This window comes from Sycon ciliatum, chromosome 2 (genome assembly GCF_964019385.1).
Source record: "Sycon ciliatum chromosome 2, ocSycCili1.1, whole genome shotgun sequence".
Classification (NCBI taxonomy): domain Eukaryota; kingdom Metazoa; phylum Porifera; class Calcarea; order Leucosolenida; family Sycettidae; genus Sycon; species Sycon ciliatum.
In genome coordinates this window covers 12,229,436-12,246,412 of record NC_088644.1, presented here as the reverse complement: position 1 = coordinate 12,246,412, position 16,977 = coordinate 12,229,436, and the positions used below count along the sequence as shown (strand labels likewise).

The 16,977-nt window shown below is 47.1% G+C and overlaps 3 protein-coding genes across 4 annotated transcripts; 1 reads left to right on the top strand and 2 right to left on the bottom strand.

Moving 5' to 3' along the window:
- Nucleotides 1-597: 597 nt before the first annotated feature.
- LOC135808740 (uncharacterized) lies at nt 598-16,569 on the bottom strand. Of its 2 annotated transcripts, XM_065321969.1 has the most exons (6): nt 16,045-16,569; nt 15,900-15,959; nt 15,571-15,729; nt 15,002-15,179; nt 9,486-9,682; nt 598-1,352 (listed from the first exon to the last, which is right to left on the bottom strand). In XM_065321969.1, exons 1-3 carry the CDS (start codon nt 16,149-16,151, stop codon nt 15,594-15,596), a joined length of 303 nt encoding a protein of 100 aa, XP_065178041.1. In that variant the 5' UTR covers nt 16,152-16,569; the 3' UTR covers nt 598-1,352; nt 9,486-9,682; nt 15,002-15,179; nt 15,571-15,593. The 2 variants fall into 2 exon arrangements, with proteins under 2 accessions (XP_065178041.1, XP_065178039.1); XM_065321967.1 differs by having other exon boundaries at nt 15,002-15,729.
- Nucleotides 2,837-4,603, bottom strand: LOC135810380 (piggyBac transposable element-derived protein 4-like). The gene has a single exon (XM_065323873.1). The coding sequence runs from the start codon at nt 4,601-4,603 to the stop codon at nt 2,837-2,839; it is 1,767 nt and encodes a 588-aa protein (XP_065179945.1).
- Nucleotides 14,199-14,600, top strand: LOC135810379 (WAS/WASL-interacting protein family member 2-like). Its single transcript, XM_065323871.1, has one exon. It carries the CDS (start codon nt 14,199-14,201, stop codon nt 14,598-14,600), a length of 402 nt encoding a protein of 133 aa, XP_065179943.1.
- Nucleotides 16,570-16,977: the final 408 nt, after the last annotated feature.

Sequence of the window (16,977 nt, the reverse complement as noted above, 5' to 3'; positions counted from 1 at the left end):
ACTTGATTTTCCATAACTATATCCACTGAAGTGCAAAATCCTATAAAATAAAAACAGCAAGTAGGATGGTAGGGTGGGGATGGTGGCTTTCCAGCTTCTGAACTAAACTATGGCCAATTTTGTCAGAAAAGTTTCAAAAAGTTTGGAACACTTCCTTTGTTTCTGTTTTTTCCCCAAGCACTTCACACCTGCAGCCCATGTATGACCGTCTACCACGATCCCAAGCTTCCACACAGATATTGCATGCCCTAGCCCTAGAGGCTAGACGCCCTGGACAGCTTCTAAATCTTTCTTTGTCGGTTTCTAATATGTAATAATATGTATTCTTGGTACTGACTGGCAAGCTCCGCGCGCGCGACACATAGGGGTGCAGATCAAACATGCCACACTGCATGTCATATCAGGGGAGATGTGACTTCACACATGTCATCAGTACTGACAGTAAAAAAAGAGCTACAGCCTGGTTTCGAACCCAAGTCTTAGCAAGACGAGATCACACTTAGTGAAACAAAGTTTATCAACTGAGCCATGCTGGCCTGATGTACAAGAGAAGCCTAAAGCACACACATGTACACTTCTAACAATTCCAAAACGATATCTGACCTTGCGGCCAACACCCAAAACTGGTAGGACACAGTTCAACCATATTTAGAACAGACATACATGTAAAAACAAACAGGCTGAGTCACAGTTGCTTGTACACCAGCTCCAGCTCTGCAGAGACATGGAGTGATCGAGATTTTTTTAAACCGTGGTAACTGCTGTATCCATTAATGACGAATCAAAACGGAAACGTCCTAAGTCCTACAAGTACAAGTAATCAATCAATATACGGGGTCAATATGTGATGGTATTTGACCGCTTAGAGAACATAAGTTTCCATGACGGTACTGAATAATAAGAGAGTGATAAATAACAATTCTGCACAATGCTGGTCACAAGGGCATGCCAGCAAAGCACATGTATGAGTCGTATGCTCACAAATTATGATCAGCTATTCCGGGAACTATTGGTAACAAGCATGATGTAAAGACTGCTGACTGGACATCATCAACACTGTGTTGCATTGTTGGGGAAAGTGAAGCCAGTAACCTAGCCCGTTCCACCACCAGTCCAGACAACAACTGTGAATGAATCAAAGCCATAATGAGGAGCTGCAAGAACAACAAGTAAAATGTGAATGTAGAACTCTGACATGCACAACGTGTAAGAAGTGACCTCCGGCATCATCATCCTGCAACCATGTTGCAGGAGTACACATAGTCTGACAGTGAGTGGGGCAGTCGTATAGCAGTGAGTCTTGCTAGGGAGTGTGCAGAGTCAAGTTGATGGGACAGATGAGGGCCTGTTTCCTGCAAAGGAACACAGAAGGCACATACCCACAGCATTGACACCACTGGATTTGTATAGCCTGTATTATTATTATTATCAGCCTTTTCGCGTCGACATTGCCAAACAAGCTTGGCTAGTTTTCGCCTATCAGAACTGCCACCACAAGTGCCACCACAACACCGGCAACGCAACGGCTACAGAATGTTGGAATGTTGGAGTCCACCTTGTTCGTTCTGCCAATATGCCCATGCAAGTACTGTTTTCTATGAACTTTTTTCAAATTGTCATGCGTTCAATGCTTCCTCCCCCTTGTTGTGTACATCTAGCCTGTATGCACCTGTGAATAGGTGTTGCATACAAAATCAACTGTACTCACTGTGCAAAGCACTGCGTAGGCAAAACCGAGCGTTATCTCGCAAACAAGATGAACGAGCACCCATCAGGTGCACGACTTCACAAACCGAATACTAATACCGCTCAGGGCAGCCATCACACTGTATCATGCCAAGCAGGAGCTATGCAATGTCCGTCTAATAAGAGCATTGGGTGTTTCCATTCCCGGTATGATTGCTTCTCCTGTGCACTCATACCTCAGAGATATCTGCACCACAAAGATATGGTCAGTGCTCACATTTTAGCCAACCGGACAGCACCCTTTGAATGACTAAAAAAAAGGATAATTACACTTGTCTTACCGATCACTTAGTTGAAATGGTCTAGTCGTGTTGGGGCCCATCCCCCTATCGAAATGTACTACCGTAAAAGTCCGTAAATAAGTACCTGCCCGAAAGAAATACCCCCTTCAATCTTTTGGCCCTGTCTGTTGAAGTCAAGTCAAGCCCGATAAACATACTGCCCGAAATAAGTACTGGTACAATGCGCACATGCAGCACGTAGCATGTACATTGACATGAAAATGACTTCTCCACTACACACAAGTCAGTTCCGAAAGTTAGTTCGTGCCCGAAAGTTATTACCCGCCCGAAAGTTAGTACGGGTGTGGTCACTAAATTCGAAAGTAAATACGTACTTATTTACGGACTTTTACGGTAGTATGTGATTCAGAATTAAATTTAACCCTTTAAGTGCCATAAGTGGTTGACAAGATTTTCCTGTCAAGTGCCACAATCAGCTGAGCAGGAGTACTTTCTGAATGCCACGGTCAGCTGGTTCTCACCCTTCCCTCAGTGCCACGCAGATTTTTGCAATTGTGCTATTTTACAGTTATAAACTTCAGGACGGCAAGTGATGGTGATATATTGCTACTACTCAAAGATAATGTATACATGATATGTTCAGAATATCATCAGCAACATGTTTCAGAGCTCAGCATGCAGAAAAATAGTAATGCCAATGAATGCAGCAGTGTCAAAGTGAAAATAAGTCAGCAAGACGGAAATGCGCACATACAAACTTAGTTTGCAGCAGCGGTACAACGTAGCAAAAACTGCTTGTGGTATGGAGATAGTTGCTAAATTTCACAGCAGTAGCGCAAGGTTATGCACTAGTCCGCGTACCGTACTCTGTAGTCGTGCAGGGTGTGAAAGCGCTGGAAGCATTCACCGGGACACATCATGCGTACGCACTGCACGCACTGCCAGCTAGTTTGCTTCCGGTGGTCCGGTCGTCTGCTGCACACAACGCAGTCTCGCTTCCCTTCAACAGCTAGCTGCGTACAAAAGTGTCGCTCAGTTAGCCGAGCTGTGTCCACATCGTCAGTAGTTGCTGGTACAGATCTGCGACGTGGTTCACCAATCGGCCACTGTGTTTCAGTGAACAGGGAAGCGATGAGCGCCTTGTGGAATTCCTTTCCGTCAAGGTTTTTGCCTGTCATTGCGTTGTAGATTATTTTCGCGTTGTGCACCGAAATTTCCAGCAGCTGATGGAAAAGGATCAGGTACCAACGGCGGTGACGATGCGGGAATGCGTAGTAGCTCAGCATCTGATCCGCCTCGTCCACGCCGCCCATCAAACTGTTGTAGCTGGCGATGCATGATGGCTTTTTCACGGACCGAACTCCTTGAGGCGCACGCCGGTCGCGAATATCTACATCGACAACTTCACAAGAGTGAATCGTCGAGAGAACTGTCACTTGCTTCTTGTCCGGCCAGGAGCATGTGAGAACTGTTTCATCTCTCCAGAATCTCGGCGGCGTGCCCTTCTTTTTCTTGTCCTTACATGCTGGTGGAAGCCCTTTCCGATTGACTCTCACTGTGCCGACAGCTCCCATTCCACGGCGCGACGACAGCCACTGAAATAAGGTAGGTGACGAATAATAATTGTCCATGTACACTACGTGCCCTTGGCCGAGGTGTCGAACCAATTTCGCCACTATCTGACTGCCCTTCGATGTGTCGGCCATGGCTACGTCTCGGCCCTCGGCCATATCCTTGCCGGTGTACAGAGTCCACTCGTATATGTATCCCGTACCCGGCTCCGCAAGGACGAATGCTTTCACGCCCCACTTGGTCGGTTTGGCCGGCATATATTGTTTGAATGATAGGCGACCCTTGTACGCAATCATTTGCTCATCCACAGACACATCCTTCTTAGGGTAGTAGGACAGTCTGAAGCGCTTGACGATTATGTCCAGGAATTTACGAATCTTGGCGAGAGGGTCTCGATACCTGCCGTGCTCGTCATACTCGATGGTTGTGTTATCCACGAAATGAAGGCACGACAGGATCAGTTGGAAACGATTCCTGGACATAACCTTGGCAAAGCCGGGTGTCTGGTAGAGCCAGTCCGTCGTCCAATGGTCTGCCAGCGCTGGTTGCTCCACGATGCTCATGGCGAGCAAGAGTACGAAAAACACTTTCATCTCGCGTGACGAGATGTCATGCCACTTGCGCATCCGGGAGCTTGGAAAGTGAGCGCCGAGGGCTTCCAGTTTTCGCTGCGCATACAGATTTGTTTGCGTGACGGCTATGTCCACGACTTCATCCGTGAACATCATAGCGAAACAGTCTGCCGGCGAGATGTTTTCATCGGCCTGTGCCGTTGGCCCACGTTGGCGAGTTACTCCCGGCAGCCATGCACTCGCATCCGCGGTGTCGTTGTCAGCCGTGACGGTCCGCCAGTTCCACACTCGCGGTTGTTCTTCGTCGTCTTCGTCGCTTCCTTGAAGGTCGCTATCGTCATCTTCGCTACTGCCGACATCGAAGCCTTCGAACTCAGACTCATCAGACTCACCGTCAAAGATTCTGTGGATTTCACCGTCAACTTCCTCCTGTGTCATCTCTACCTCTCGCGCTGCGCCTTGAGTCGCCATTGTCACTCGAAAGTGTTTGAGTTTTGAACGAGCGTTTCTCGCTTTTTATAGATACGAACACCCGGTTTTTCCTATTGAACTAGATACCTCCACCCACGGATAACGCCAGGTCAAAAGCGTGGGACGGAGCTACAGACCTCTGGTACTGTAGGACACGTCCAAAAATACCCCTCCGTCGGGCTCTTCATAGAGCCTTGGCATTCCCACACAGAAGTGTGTCGGACTCTCTACGTCGCCCGTGGCACTGTAAACTAGAAGTACACAGGGCTCATTTCGGCAGCCGTGGCACTTGACAGGTGACAAGCCAGGGGCTCTTTTCGTCGACCGTGGCACTTAGAGGGTTAAAAAAATTCCATGGTTCGCGTGAGACTCCCCCTGGCACGAGGGAAACATGGATGCAGTGAATGGGATTTTCGTTTTTGACCACTTTGACCACTTTGATTCAGAGTTACTAGTTTTTAAATCTTGCGGCTGGCAATGCCTGGCCCCGGCCTACCTGGATATAGAACACGGTTATTAGTGTACTTGTTACTCCAAAGTGCAGCATCATGCATGAGCTCCATTAACTAGTTGCATACTACAATCACAGACTATTATTGGATAGTTGGTTGCTTCCCACAGCGGAGTTCGCGCCTTTCCGTCGACTTGACTTGTACGACTCTAACTGACATCCAGAGCACACGAGAAGTGGTGCTCTTCAGACACAATCTGTCCCATCCTACTCAAGCTCAACTCAGATGAGGGGTGAATTCCCCAAACCTTGTGACACTGTATAGTGGGCAGTGAGCGGTGCTTTCTTGCAGGTTTTGCCAAGTCAAAGGTTCGATGGACTTCGCATGTGCTCTGGATGGCGGTCGCGAGTCAGTCAAGTGGGAGCTCCAATGCCGGGCGCAGCCAACTATCGCCGGAAGTCGCTACCACCATTTCCTACAGACTACCATAGTAGTGAAATGGCATGTGGCAGAATATGTCCAAAATTTCCTGACGAGTCCAGTAGGGAAGAAACGACTGCCGCAATTCGAGGCAAGCCATCGCTGTGCCGTCGCCTATGGACCAGGTGCAAAATGATGTAACCAGCCACTTTAGTGGATATCACAAGCCATGCCTTAACCAACTGCTAGGTGAAATGTGCGAACTGATGATGGTGGTAAGAGAAAGTGTGCTCTTTGCCAGAACTTTGCAGCAAAGTATCATTCGAGAGGCCCATGGGGCATTTGCTCTTGACACTGCGCCATAGTTTGACATCCGCCTGTAGTATGGAATGATACTTTGTGAGCATGTGTTTGTCACTTCGTCACTTCATTGCTAAGCTACGGCATTATCATGGCAACTGAAGAATGGCTGTGGCGTGACAATGGTGAGGTGCTGTGTGGTAAGTGAGTGGACGGAGTGAATGCCCCAGGGGCCTCTCGCGTTGCTACTTGCCGTGCTATGCTGTGCCATCTATGGAAGTCACACCTGGCTATCACTACATGACTGTACTCTCACTAACACCCTTTATACTACTAGTATCCTCAGTGTGGTCTATCAGTATCGCCTTTGCTTAGCCTTAATCTTCGCGCCTAAGATGCGCCATTATGTTTCCCCCCTTTTTGCGCCTAAGATGCGCCATTATGTTTCCCCACTTTTTGCTACAAAAGGGTGAAGTTCACTATCTGTTAGCCATTCTACATTATCAACCTTCACTGACGAGATCCTGATGATCGAAACAGCTGCTGTCTGAAGGAGCAGAGTACCAACTGAAGTGTCGTTTTGCTGATGGTGTGCTGTGGCAACGTGTTGAGGTCGGCCGGAGAGCGCAGCGGTGTGGCGTGGTGGTTGATAATAATAATAATAATAATACTTCACTAGTTTGAGGGAAAGAGACAAACGGGAAAAGTCTGAAGAAAAAATTGACTGTCACCACCAGGACTCGAACCAGGGACCCTCGCTTGTAGCTAGCGATGCTCTTACCACTGAGCTATGGTGTATTCGTCATCCCAGCAGAGACTGTTCAACATTTTCTTCAGACTTCGTAACTCACACGTCCTGTGAATCCACACAGGCGGGTGGGACGCAGCCCTCACTGTACCCACACACTTCACGTACACTCTAGCACGCGGGGAGCCCCAAGTCATAAAATCTTCACTAGTTTGAGGGAAAGAGACAAACGGGAAAAGTCTGAAGAAAAAATTGACTGTCACCACCAGGACTCGAACCAGGGACCCTCGCTTGTAGCTAGCGATGCTCTTACCACTGAGCTATGGTGTAGTCGTCATCCCAGCAGAGACTGTTCAACATTTTCTTCAGACTTCGTAACTCACACGTCCTGTGAATCCACACAGGCGGGTGGGACGCAGCCCTCACTGTACCCACACACTTCACGTACACTCTAGCACGCGGGGAGCCCCAAGTCATAAAATCTTCACTAGTTTGAGGGAAAGAGACAAACGGGAAAAGTCTGAAGAAAAAATTGACTGTCACCACCAGGACTCGAACCAGGGACCCTCGCTTGTAGCTAGCGATGCTCTTACCACTGAGCTATGGTGTAGTCGTCATCCCAGCAGAGACTGTTCAACATTTTCTTCAGACTTCGTAACTCACACTTCCTGTGAATCCACACAGGCGGGTGGAACGCAGCCCTCACTGTACCCACACACTTCACGTACACTCTAGCACGCGGGGAGCCCCAAGTCATATATATACCGTATTTTACCGGTTGTAAGTCGACCCCGGTTGTAAGTCGACCTCCCTATCTGGAGGTCTCAATTCTGCGTTTTAAAGTTTTCACCCAAAGAAGCACTACTAACCACCTCCTGCTACTAACACATCAACAAATCATGTAAACATTCCTTATTGGAGGATATAACGTCCCAATCCTTGAAAAAATCCAATAAACTGGCAAAATGTGTAAACATGGTGCACTCGTGCATGCAGTGCAGGTCATTATTTTGTAAGATACTGATAGTTCCCGGTTATAAGTCGAATCCCGGTTGTAAGTCGACCCCCACCCTTTCTCCTTCTATTTTCAGTCGTAAAAGGTCGACTTACAACCGGAAAAATACGGTAATAATACTAGTCAATTTTTTCTTCAGACTTTTCCCGTTTGTCTCTTTCAGTGAAGATTTTATGACTTGGGGCTCCCCGCGTGCTAGAGTGTACGTGAAGTGTGTGGGTACAGTGAGGGCTGCGTCCCACCCGCCTGTGTGGATTCACAGGAAGTGTGAGTTACGAAGTCTGAAGAAAATGTTGAACAGTCTCTGCTGGGATGACGGCTACACCATAGCTCAGTGGTTAGAGCATCGCTAGCTACAAGCGAGGGTCCCTGGTTCGAGTCCTGGTGGTGACAGTCAATTTTTTCTTCAGACTTTTCCCGTTTGTCTCTTTCCCTCAAACTAGTGAAGATTTTATGGCTTGGGGCTCCCCGCGTACTAGAGTGTACGTGAAGTGTGTGGGTACAGTGAGGGCTGCGTCCCACCCGCCTGTGTGGATTCACAGGAAGTGTGAGTTACGAAGTCTGAAGAAAATGTTGAACAGTCTCTGCTGGGATGACGACTACACCATAGCTCAGTGGTTAGAGCATTGCTAGCTACAAGCGAGGGTCCCTGGTTCGAGTCCTGGTGGTGACAGTCAATTTTTTCTTCAGACTTTTCCCGTTTGTCTCTTTCCCTCAAACTAGTGAAAATAATAATACTAAGGGAGCATCTCATAAGTTCGCATTTTTTTCCTAAACGTAACGCATTTCGAAACGGGGGTAGGGGGGTAACGCCCTTTTCAAATAGAAAAATGACAGTTCGCACATTTTCTGGATGTGTACATATCATGCAGTGAATGTTCTACATAACTAGTACTTCAGCAAATGAGTGTGTTTAGGTGTACATCTATATTATGTACCTGCGTTTGGAGATCAGCACCTTGCATACACTGCATGTATGCAGGCTACTCAGAGGTGTCTAATGTCACACCAGCCTGATCAAACTGTGTACCTGGCCAGCTTTTACAGAGTCAGTACATAGTTGTTGTGGAGGAACTATGTTTATGTGCGTGTACATGACTGTCATTCATTGTACTTGTACTCAATATCTACATGTAGATGAGGTACTACTGACTACAAGTAGTCTGTATGCCATTCACTTCGACATTCATGTCCATGTACATTTGTACAGTCATGTGCATACCATGGCATGCATGGGCATGGACATGCACAGTACAGTATTACTATTAGATCCACACGGAAAATGTGCGATAAGACTTTCGAATAGAGGGGGGAGGTAGGGGGGTAAAGTCTATTCGAAATGCGTTACGTTTACAAAATAAGTGCGAACTTATGAGATGCTCCCTAAGTAGTGGTTGCGACTAGTTGGTTTGGAGGTGACAGCGTTGCGAATGACCGAGGGTCCTCGACGTCTGTCTCACCGTCCAGGAGCGACACTGACTCACGCTGCTATCTGGTGTTCACGAGGTGTTTGTCGCGCTGGAAGCGGAGCGTCTCTGTAAGTTTGTTTCCCTGGTGATGTTTGTGCCTGGAGAGCACTATATAAGTGGTGCTCTTCAGGCAAAATCTTCCTCAGCCTACTCAAGCTCAACTGATGAGGGGTGAATTCCCCGAAACACTGTGTATTGAGCAGGGAGTGGTGCTTTCTTGCAGGTTTGCCGAGTCGAAGGTTCGATGGACTTCTCGTGTGTTCTGGATGGCAGTCGTGAGTCAGTCAAGTGTCAAGTAAAGTCGGCGGAATAGCGCGAGCTCCGGTGTGGGTAAGTTAGCAAACCTTTCTTAATAATAATACTGTTATAAGAAGCTATATTGGTGTCTTCATATCATTCTACCAACCGTCTATGCTATACAATACTTTAACAAATAGGCAAACTGCATCAGTCCTGTACATTTCTGCTGTCATCTCACCTGACTAGCTGCTGTCCATTTGACAGCACAGCAGTAGAACCTCCAGAGTCGCTGGCTGATCAATTGCATCGTTGCATGTTGGTCACACTAGGGCTTTGAAGGTGCAGCTGCAGGTGTGGGTGTTGCTTTTTCACCCAGGACATGGAGGTGGAAAACGTGACAAGATTCGACCCGTCGTCATTACTCTTGTAAGTCAGCTAACATAGCAGATACCAGACAAAAAACAGGAAAAGTACAATTCCCCTCAAAAGTATACATTGCTCCAATTCAGTTCTTCAGAATCCGTTTGGCCTCTGCCTTCAGCTTCATATCAGAACCTACCTGGTATTTTGAGCAAACCGCCCCAATTTCATGCTGATATTCTCTCATTTTAAACAGGGTACAAGATTCAGCGACTATTTTTGTGTGTGTGTGTGTGTGTTACGTGCTCACATCCGACGGCTTTTAACCCTTTGAGGACGAAGGACGAATACCGGTATATCCGTTTTTTAAGGTATAGCTGGATTCCTAAAGACGAGTATATCCGTTTTTGAGAAAATTGCGATATCGATATACTTTTAGGTGCTTGAAGTCGCTCATATGTTGCTCAGACGAGTACGATCTGATTCTTTGTCAAGGTGAGGCATGTCGCAGTCGATCCGCGTCGGTCCCGTGGAGAACCGGCCACATTTGAGTATACTCTGAGAATGCGCCGATCGAGAAATTATTTGGAATTTGAAACTAACTTGTTACTTTGTTGATAGTGCCGATGGCACGTAACCTGTCAAGTGTCTCCTTGTCTGAGGCCCTCGGCATTATCTTTATGAGCAGCGATAGTGAGGATGAACAGTATGATCCTTTTTTACTTTTCTGAAGATGACAGCTGATGTCAATGTCTCTTTAGAATCAAACTTTAGGACACTATATCAATTTTTGAAAATCCCGATTTTTGGAGAAAATCGCAACATACACCTACTTAGAATTGACCATTCTGACCTCTATAATGGATATATGATGTAGCAACTTTGGTTTTTGTTGCCTACTGATGTCTATGTCTCTTTAGAATCAAATTTTATGACACTAGATCAATTTTAGAAAAAAATTATACCGATTTTTCGCCTGAAATGGTAGGAATCCAGGTGGTTTTGGGTAGTCCTCAAAGGGTTTTAAAGATACTGCATCATTCAGGGTTGTAGTGCTCCTGCAGCTGCTAAAATCCAGCCCAAACTGACTCTCACGTGAATCGTATTTTTTGGTAGAGCACTGGTATGCAGGAAGTCGAATTCGCCTCACATGCAGCTTTAGCCGTAACTGTGCTTTGCTGGTGTAAGCACTTAGCAGTGTCCTGTGAACAGTCTGAGAACACGGTAGCGTTATCACGGTACGTGCTTGGTATGCAAGGCTAGCACTTCAAGGCACGGCCAAGCATTACGTCACGCACGATTTGTACATCTTGCCGGAGGAAGTGCAATCCAGTCTGATTGGTACGTTTTCGCCTGAATACAAGCAGCAGCAGCAGCAGCAGGGTGTGTTTTCTCGGATTACTTGATGGTCTGGCCGATTTCTGGAGCTGTATGTGATCAGATATGATCATGGCACGCACTTATATTCTGAGATTACTTTTCTACTTCAGAAGTAAATTATTGGTCTAGTAAGAAGAGAATGAAGTTGAAGACACCGCTGCAGCTGTACTTATGGTTGATAAATATGGTGGTAAAGACACACCATATATGTGTCTTTACCACCATATTTATCAACCACAGTAAGAAGAGAATTAATGAAACTTTCAGATTTCAGAGGGAGTCAAGGGACCGCTAGCGACCTATTTCCACAAAAGTTAGTTTCTCCAGCACACGTATTTACATAACTGTAGTGGTATAACGGAGACACCCTCGATTTTAGCCTAAGGCCTGTGTGGAGAATCCATAAAAATCAATACAAAATTAATACAATAGTTAATACAATCCTACAATGTCTTCGTTGCAGGAAACCTTTCAAACCCTTCAAACCGGTCACTTCCTGTCCAAGCATTGAGAGGTCACCTTGTTGGTCATCTTGTCCCAGGGAGACAGCCAAACCATCAGTACTAGCAGTCCCCGGCTTACAGTAACTGGGCTATTGGGTCCAGGCTTCTTCGCTACTATTTCCTTCAACAGCTTGCTTGAGCGGCTGTGCAATTATTTGGCGGAGCAGCAAACGTCGACCACCTTTCCCACACTGGCCACGGCGCTACAGGTCCGTTCGACATGGTATCAACAGACCACCATGCATAGGTTACGCTAACGAGAGAGCTTGGAAGCTCAGTGCCCTACGCTATGCTTTTTTGCCTTGATGACCTAGACAAAAAAGCATTGATATGATTGTTATAAATTCTTACTTGGTCCGCCCAGTGAAAATTGGCGCTTATCTTCACACTTGTCTCAGGAAAGAAATACGAATATTTGAAGCAAGCCACGACCACAAAGCACTATATACATGATTATTTACATGTCAGTAAGCAACTCAGTCGAAAATTCAAGCAAGTTACACATCCTCCTCGCCACTATCGTCGCTGGAGGAAGAGCTCAAAATGTACGATCTGGACAGCTGCTGAACGGGTCGTTTCATAGCTTGTTCCACTTCTCCTCGTCTCGAATCACGCTCAAAGGCAGTGCGTGCCTGTCACCTTCCCATCAGAAGCTGAGTGAGACTGCCCGCATGTTGACTGTAAGTGTTATCCCCGTTCGTCGCAATAATGCGCCTTTGTTTGAGACAAAAAGGCAACGCCATATCAGTGTCCTTTTTTCAAATCGCCTCTTGCGCTTGTCGTACTTGCTGATCAGCACCCGTACCCACGCGAGCCGCTGGCGCTTGAAGATCTACATGCAGCGCAGTGATAGCTTCCGCTTGATGTAGCACCTGTGGCCTGTGCGTACTGCACCTACAACGCCGTGCACCAGGCTTTTCGGCTAGTTTCCTGAACGTCCTTTGCACGAGTGTTTCTCTCAGGACTTGGTGTTTTCTTTGATTAGCTCCTTTGGCCTGTCCTCTGTGAGCTTCAAAGTGTGTCCGCCGGATTGGTCTCATTTTCTGGAGATATCGACATGAGCTGCAGTTTCATCGTCAGCGATTTGCTGGTGATAGCCCTTCACTAGGCGCTGTACTGTGCAAGCAATGAAATTCAAGCTCGCGAAGCGCTTTTTCAGCTTTTCTATACCTCTCCGGGGTAAACAATCCTTGCCATCCGACAGCTGGAAGTAGACAGAAACTGTATTGTCCATCGCTCTGAAATGTGAACATCCTGACCTATTTTACGGACTCGAGCGGAGGTTGCAGTGTTTTCTTGCGCTGACGGAAGTGTTCGTCGGCGGCAGCTCCGTCAAAAAGACTCAAACGAACCGATCGCAACTTCTGTGATGGTTTGTGCTGCCATGTCGTCGGATGCAATGGTCAATGGTTATGTTCGGATGGTGAATCAGTGGTTCCATGCCGTGTGGCACAGGCAGAACACCAAAAAATCAAGTTAGAAGATAAGCGCCAATTTTAACTGGGCGGACCAAGTATAAATTTCTCCTTTTTTTTAAGACATAACTCGAGACCAAAAAACAATAGAGATTCCCGGGCCCTCCCGCACCAAAATCGAGCCAAAGCCAATTTTTTATTTATTTTTGAACAGTTCGTACATGTACAGTACTGATCGTGTGACTAGATTTGTGACGTGGAGTCACACAAACCCGAGCTTGTACGGCTCCCTGATGTACAGATCAGGGCCATCGTTGGCCGAAATAATAGAAAAATTGAACGGGTAAACCGCGTACCTGTTGTCTGCAAAAAATGAATCAAAATTAACGGAAAATGCTGGAAAAAAAGTTCAACATGGCGTGCACACATATAGTCATGTACATACATGGAAAAAAAGATAAAAATAAAATTCGCCCGCCCGCACCAATTTCACATGGGTCCTGCCCAGGAATCTCGATTTTATTTTGGTCTCGCCTAATCTGGGATTCGAACCCTCACTATCGCCCTGCATGCATCCCCCGATACACTTCGCATACATGCTAATTCTTCCAAGTTGCTTCACGTTATGATCTTGCATTTGAAAGCCCTATTTGAATATGCAATGTGGCCAGCCGTCTTTGATGGTAGAGTAGACGGTTCGATACTGGAACGCTTTGACAGCCAAATTTGTATAGAGCCAAACAGATCATCAGCGTTGATTTTTCACTCGAAATATGTTTGTGGAAGGAAACTGGCATGTTGAAGTTTGCTCTGGGGCCAGAGTCAATCGAACTGAGCCACTCCTTTGTGTTGACCCACTGCCTCCAAGTTGCCCAATTTTTCGCTTCAAAAAAGTTCAAATCAGAGGTGGCTCCAAACCGGACACGTTTTAGAGTGCACGTCAAATTCACTCTGGATCTGAAATTAGATTTGTGAGTTGAACAAGTTGTCAAGTAACGTGATGGTGTTCAGCTATTGAATCACAGTTCCTACAAGCCCAGCTCTCTAACATGCTCGACCGTGTCACACGTGCCTGTGTGTTGCATCCCGTCTCCAACATGCCCAGCCCTACGTGTTCATCGTTAACTGTCGTACATTTTCGAATCGCGAACGCCTGCTCCATCACGTTGTGCAATGCTGGCGGAAGCTAAGAAAAAGTGGTGAAAAAGTGCTTTGTTTTCCCAAAATGCAGAAAACTCAGACCAAGAAAGCTGTAGTTGTGAGAGGAAGAGAGAAAAGAGAGAGAGATTTATGATGGAGGAAGCCGCAAGCGCCGCAAGTGCCAGAACGCCCGTTCAACAGCCACCGCAGGCATCCCCTGCATCGCATCCGTCATCCCTGTCACCGCCTGGCTCACTGCTGTCAGGAACACCACCTACGTTGCATTCGCCATCCGCATCGAATTGCGATCGCAGATCAGTTGGATATGTAAACGCAAACCCGAGGCTTATCGCATCGGCATCGCAATGGTCACCATCACCACCACCACTACCACCCAGACGTGCCCGACCACCACCACCACCACCACGCTCTCCCGCCTCACCAACTCCAACACCACCCTCTATCACCTCATCCTGCCATGTCCGCCACCTCCATCACTGGCAGCAGCAGCAGCAGCAAGTCAGAATCATCCATTCAGGTGCCTTGCATGCCTGAACTGAGTTGTACGAATTGCAGAGGGCGGTGTGATCTTGGGCAAAGACGATGCACCACAGGATGCATCCTAATCACCTTGGCGTTCATCAAGTTGGCGACCATCATTGCTACATGCACTAAGGTAATGCTACTGTAACTCTGTGTGGGTGCGTGCATGTGTGGAGCTTTATTGCTAGTGATAGTGTGCTTTGCCCGTATAAGTGGCTTGGAACAATAACAATACTCTGTGCGTGTGTGTGTGTGTGTGTGTGCGTATCTTTAGCTCTCACTCTGTAGAGACATTGACAGTAGGATACAGTGTACCGTATCCTTCATTATAGTGAGCTCTACAAGCCACACAGACCAGCAACACTAAAAATGCGTTCAAGTACATGAAGTACACAAGGCGAAATCTTTCTTACCAGAAAACAGTTGGCTGAGTGACGATGACACATTGCCACGCTGCGCTGCTGCTCTAGGGTCGTTGTAAACGTTCTTCCTCTTACGCTTGGCGGCGCCAGTCCACGTCATGTCGGAATGCTGCATCGGTTCCGACTTCTTCCCGTGCGGCTGGTTCCAGGCTTGCAAGTGACCAAGTCCCTAGTATAGCCAAACCGAGTAAAGTCGACTAAGGAGTAAAATAGGGCAGCAAGGTGCTTGCAAGACCCGTGGGGACCTTTGCCAGCGGGACACGAACACTCGGCATGGGTGACACGCTCCACGGTATGGCAGTCAGTGCCACTGCCGCCCTTGGTCTGCACAGACAGATGGAGCTTGATACGCCTTCAATGTACGCATTTCGGGCTCATAGCGAGCCTTATAGTGGACGCTATTGCTGGATGACGCAACCTCTATTTTCTGCACGTATCCTCTCTCATAAAGTCTTGATGATTTGTTGTCCGTGGCAGAAATGGCTTTAAAAACTGCTGGCTGACTTGCCATCTCCAGCAACAGTATCCAGGAAGTACTGCAGCATTGTTCGCACACTGACCTCTGCGCACAGGAGGCGACCCGCTACAAGTTTTTCCACACCAGAGTTGGGGCTTGCTGGTCGTCCACTCCAGTGGATGACACATGCATGACACTGCTCGTAGCTTGGTGAGGCGAAGCTGCAACTGCGCTGGATTCAGCCGTCACCGCAGGTTCGGGTCTAAACACAAACAAATCATGACAGAGCTTGATTTAGTTGGAGCGTTCAGAAAGACAACTCGAAGTTTATTTGCATTGCCCTTTCTGATAGCCGAAGCCAGATATATTTGAAACTAGTTTCAAAACAAGACCAGTGCATTTCTCGGCTGCTAGAAGGAAGCAGTCACTTACCGAGGCGAAGAGTCACAGCCTGGGGTAGATATGGCACTGGTACTCTGATGAGCAATGACCCTGAGCGAAAAGCAATAAAGGCAAAGCGAGAAACATCGCCTTCCTGTTGTTCTCACGCTACACGAACAATCGATTTTTTTCTCACCTGTCCAAAAGCGCGGCCTTCTTTCCTGATCTCTTCAGCTTGTTCCGCACGCAGTAATCGCGGAGAACGTTGCACGTCCAGAGACGGGGATTACTGGACACCGACATCGCCTTGCTTGACACTAGATGTCAAGACTGTTGACTAATTTCCCCCCTTTCCTGAACCATGCTGTCAGCACACACTGCCCAAAGCAACCACAGGTCTGAGGGTAAAATAAGTCTAAAATGGGAAAGCAGTATACGCTCGGAAAAGTAATCAACGCACGAAGACGAGAGAGGAAAGAGTTCATCACCGGCCAAACATCTCACCGCGATCTAAACGCAACTAACTTAGATAACGAAAAGGAAGAGGATATAGTCGTAAGCCATGGAAGCATTGACCTATCAGAGCATTCCACGTAACCGGCTCACAAAGGTGTGCCATCTAATGTATGGTAGTTCCTCGAACAGTTTCTACGCCGGAGGAAGAAAAGCACCTCTAAACTATGTGGGCAGTCATACATGCAAATGAGAACAACAATGAGTCAGCGGCTAACGGCAGCTACAGCATCTAATGTATTGCCTATTGGCAACCACTGACACAAACTTTTGGAGAGACCTTCTAGAAAGAACCAAAGCGTCTCATCATATTCATAACGACGGTTACGTGTAAACACAGCTTCTAACAGCCACATACGCAGAGTACATTGCTGCTGAGTCAAACACAGCTGGCAAGCACTGTAGTCTGTAGCCTAGTATGATCATCCTAGTATGATCACCCTCATTATTATGATAATGCAATAGACCAATCCCGAAAAGATTGTCTGGATAATGCAATAAACCAATCCCGAAAAGATTGTCTGGGTTCGAAAGGGGGCATGTCAACTGAGAGTACACTGTACAACACATACATGGCACTACCTGATCAGCATGCGGCACAGGACGTGTTTGATAG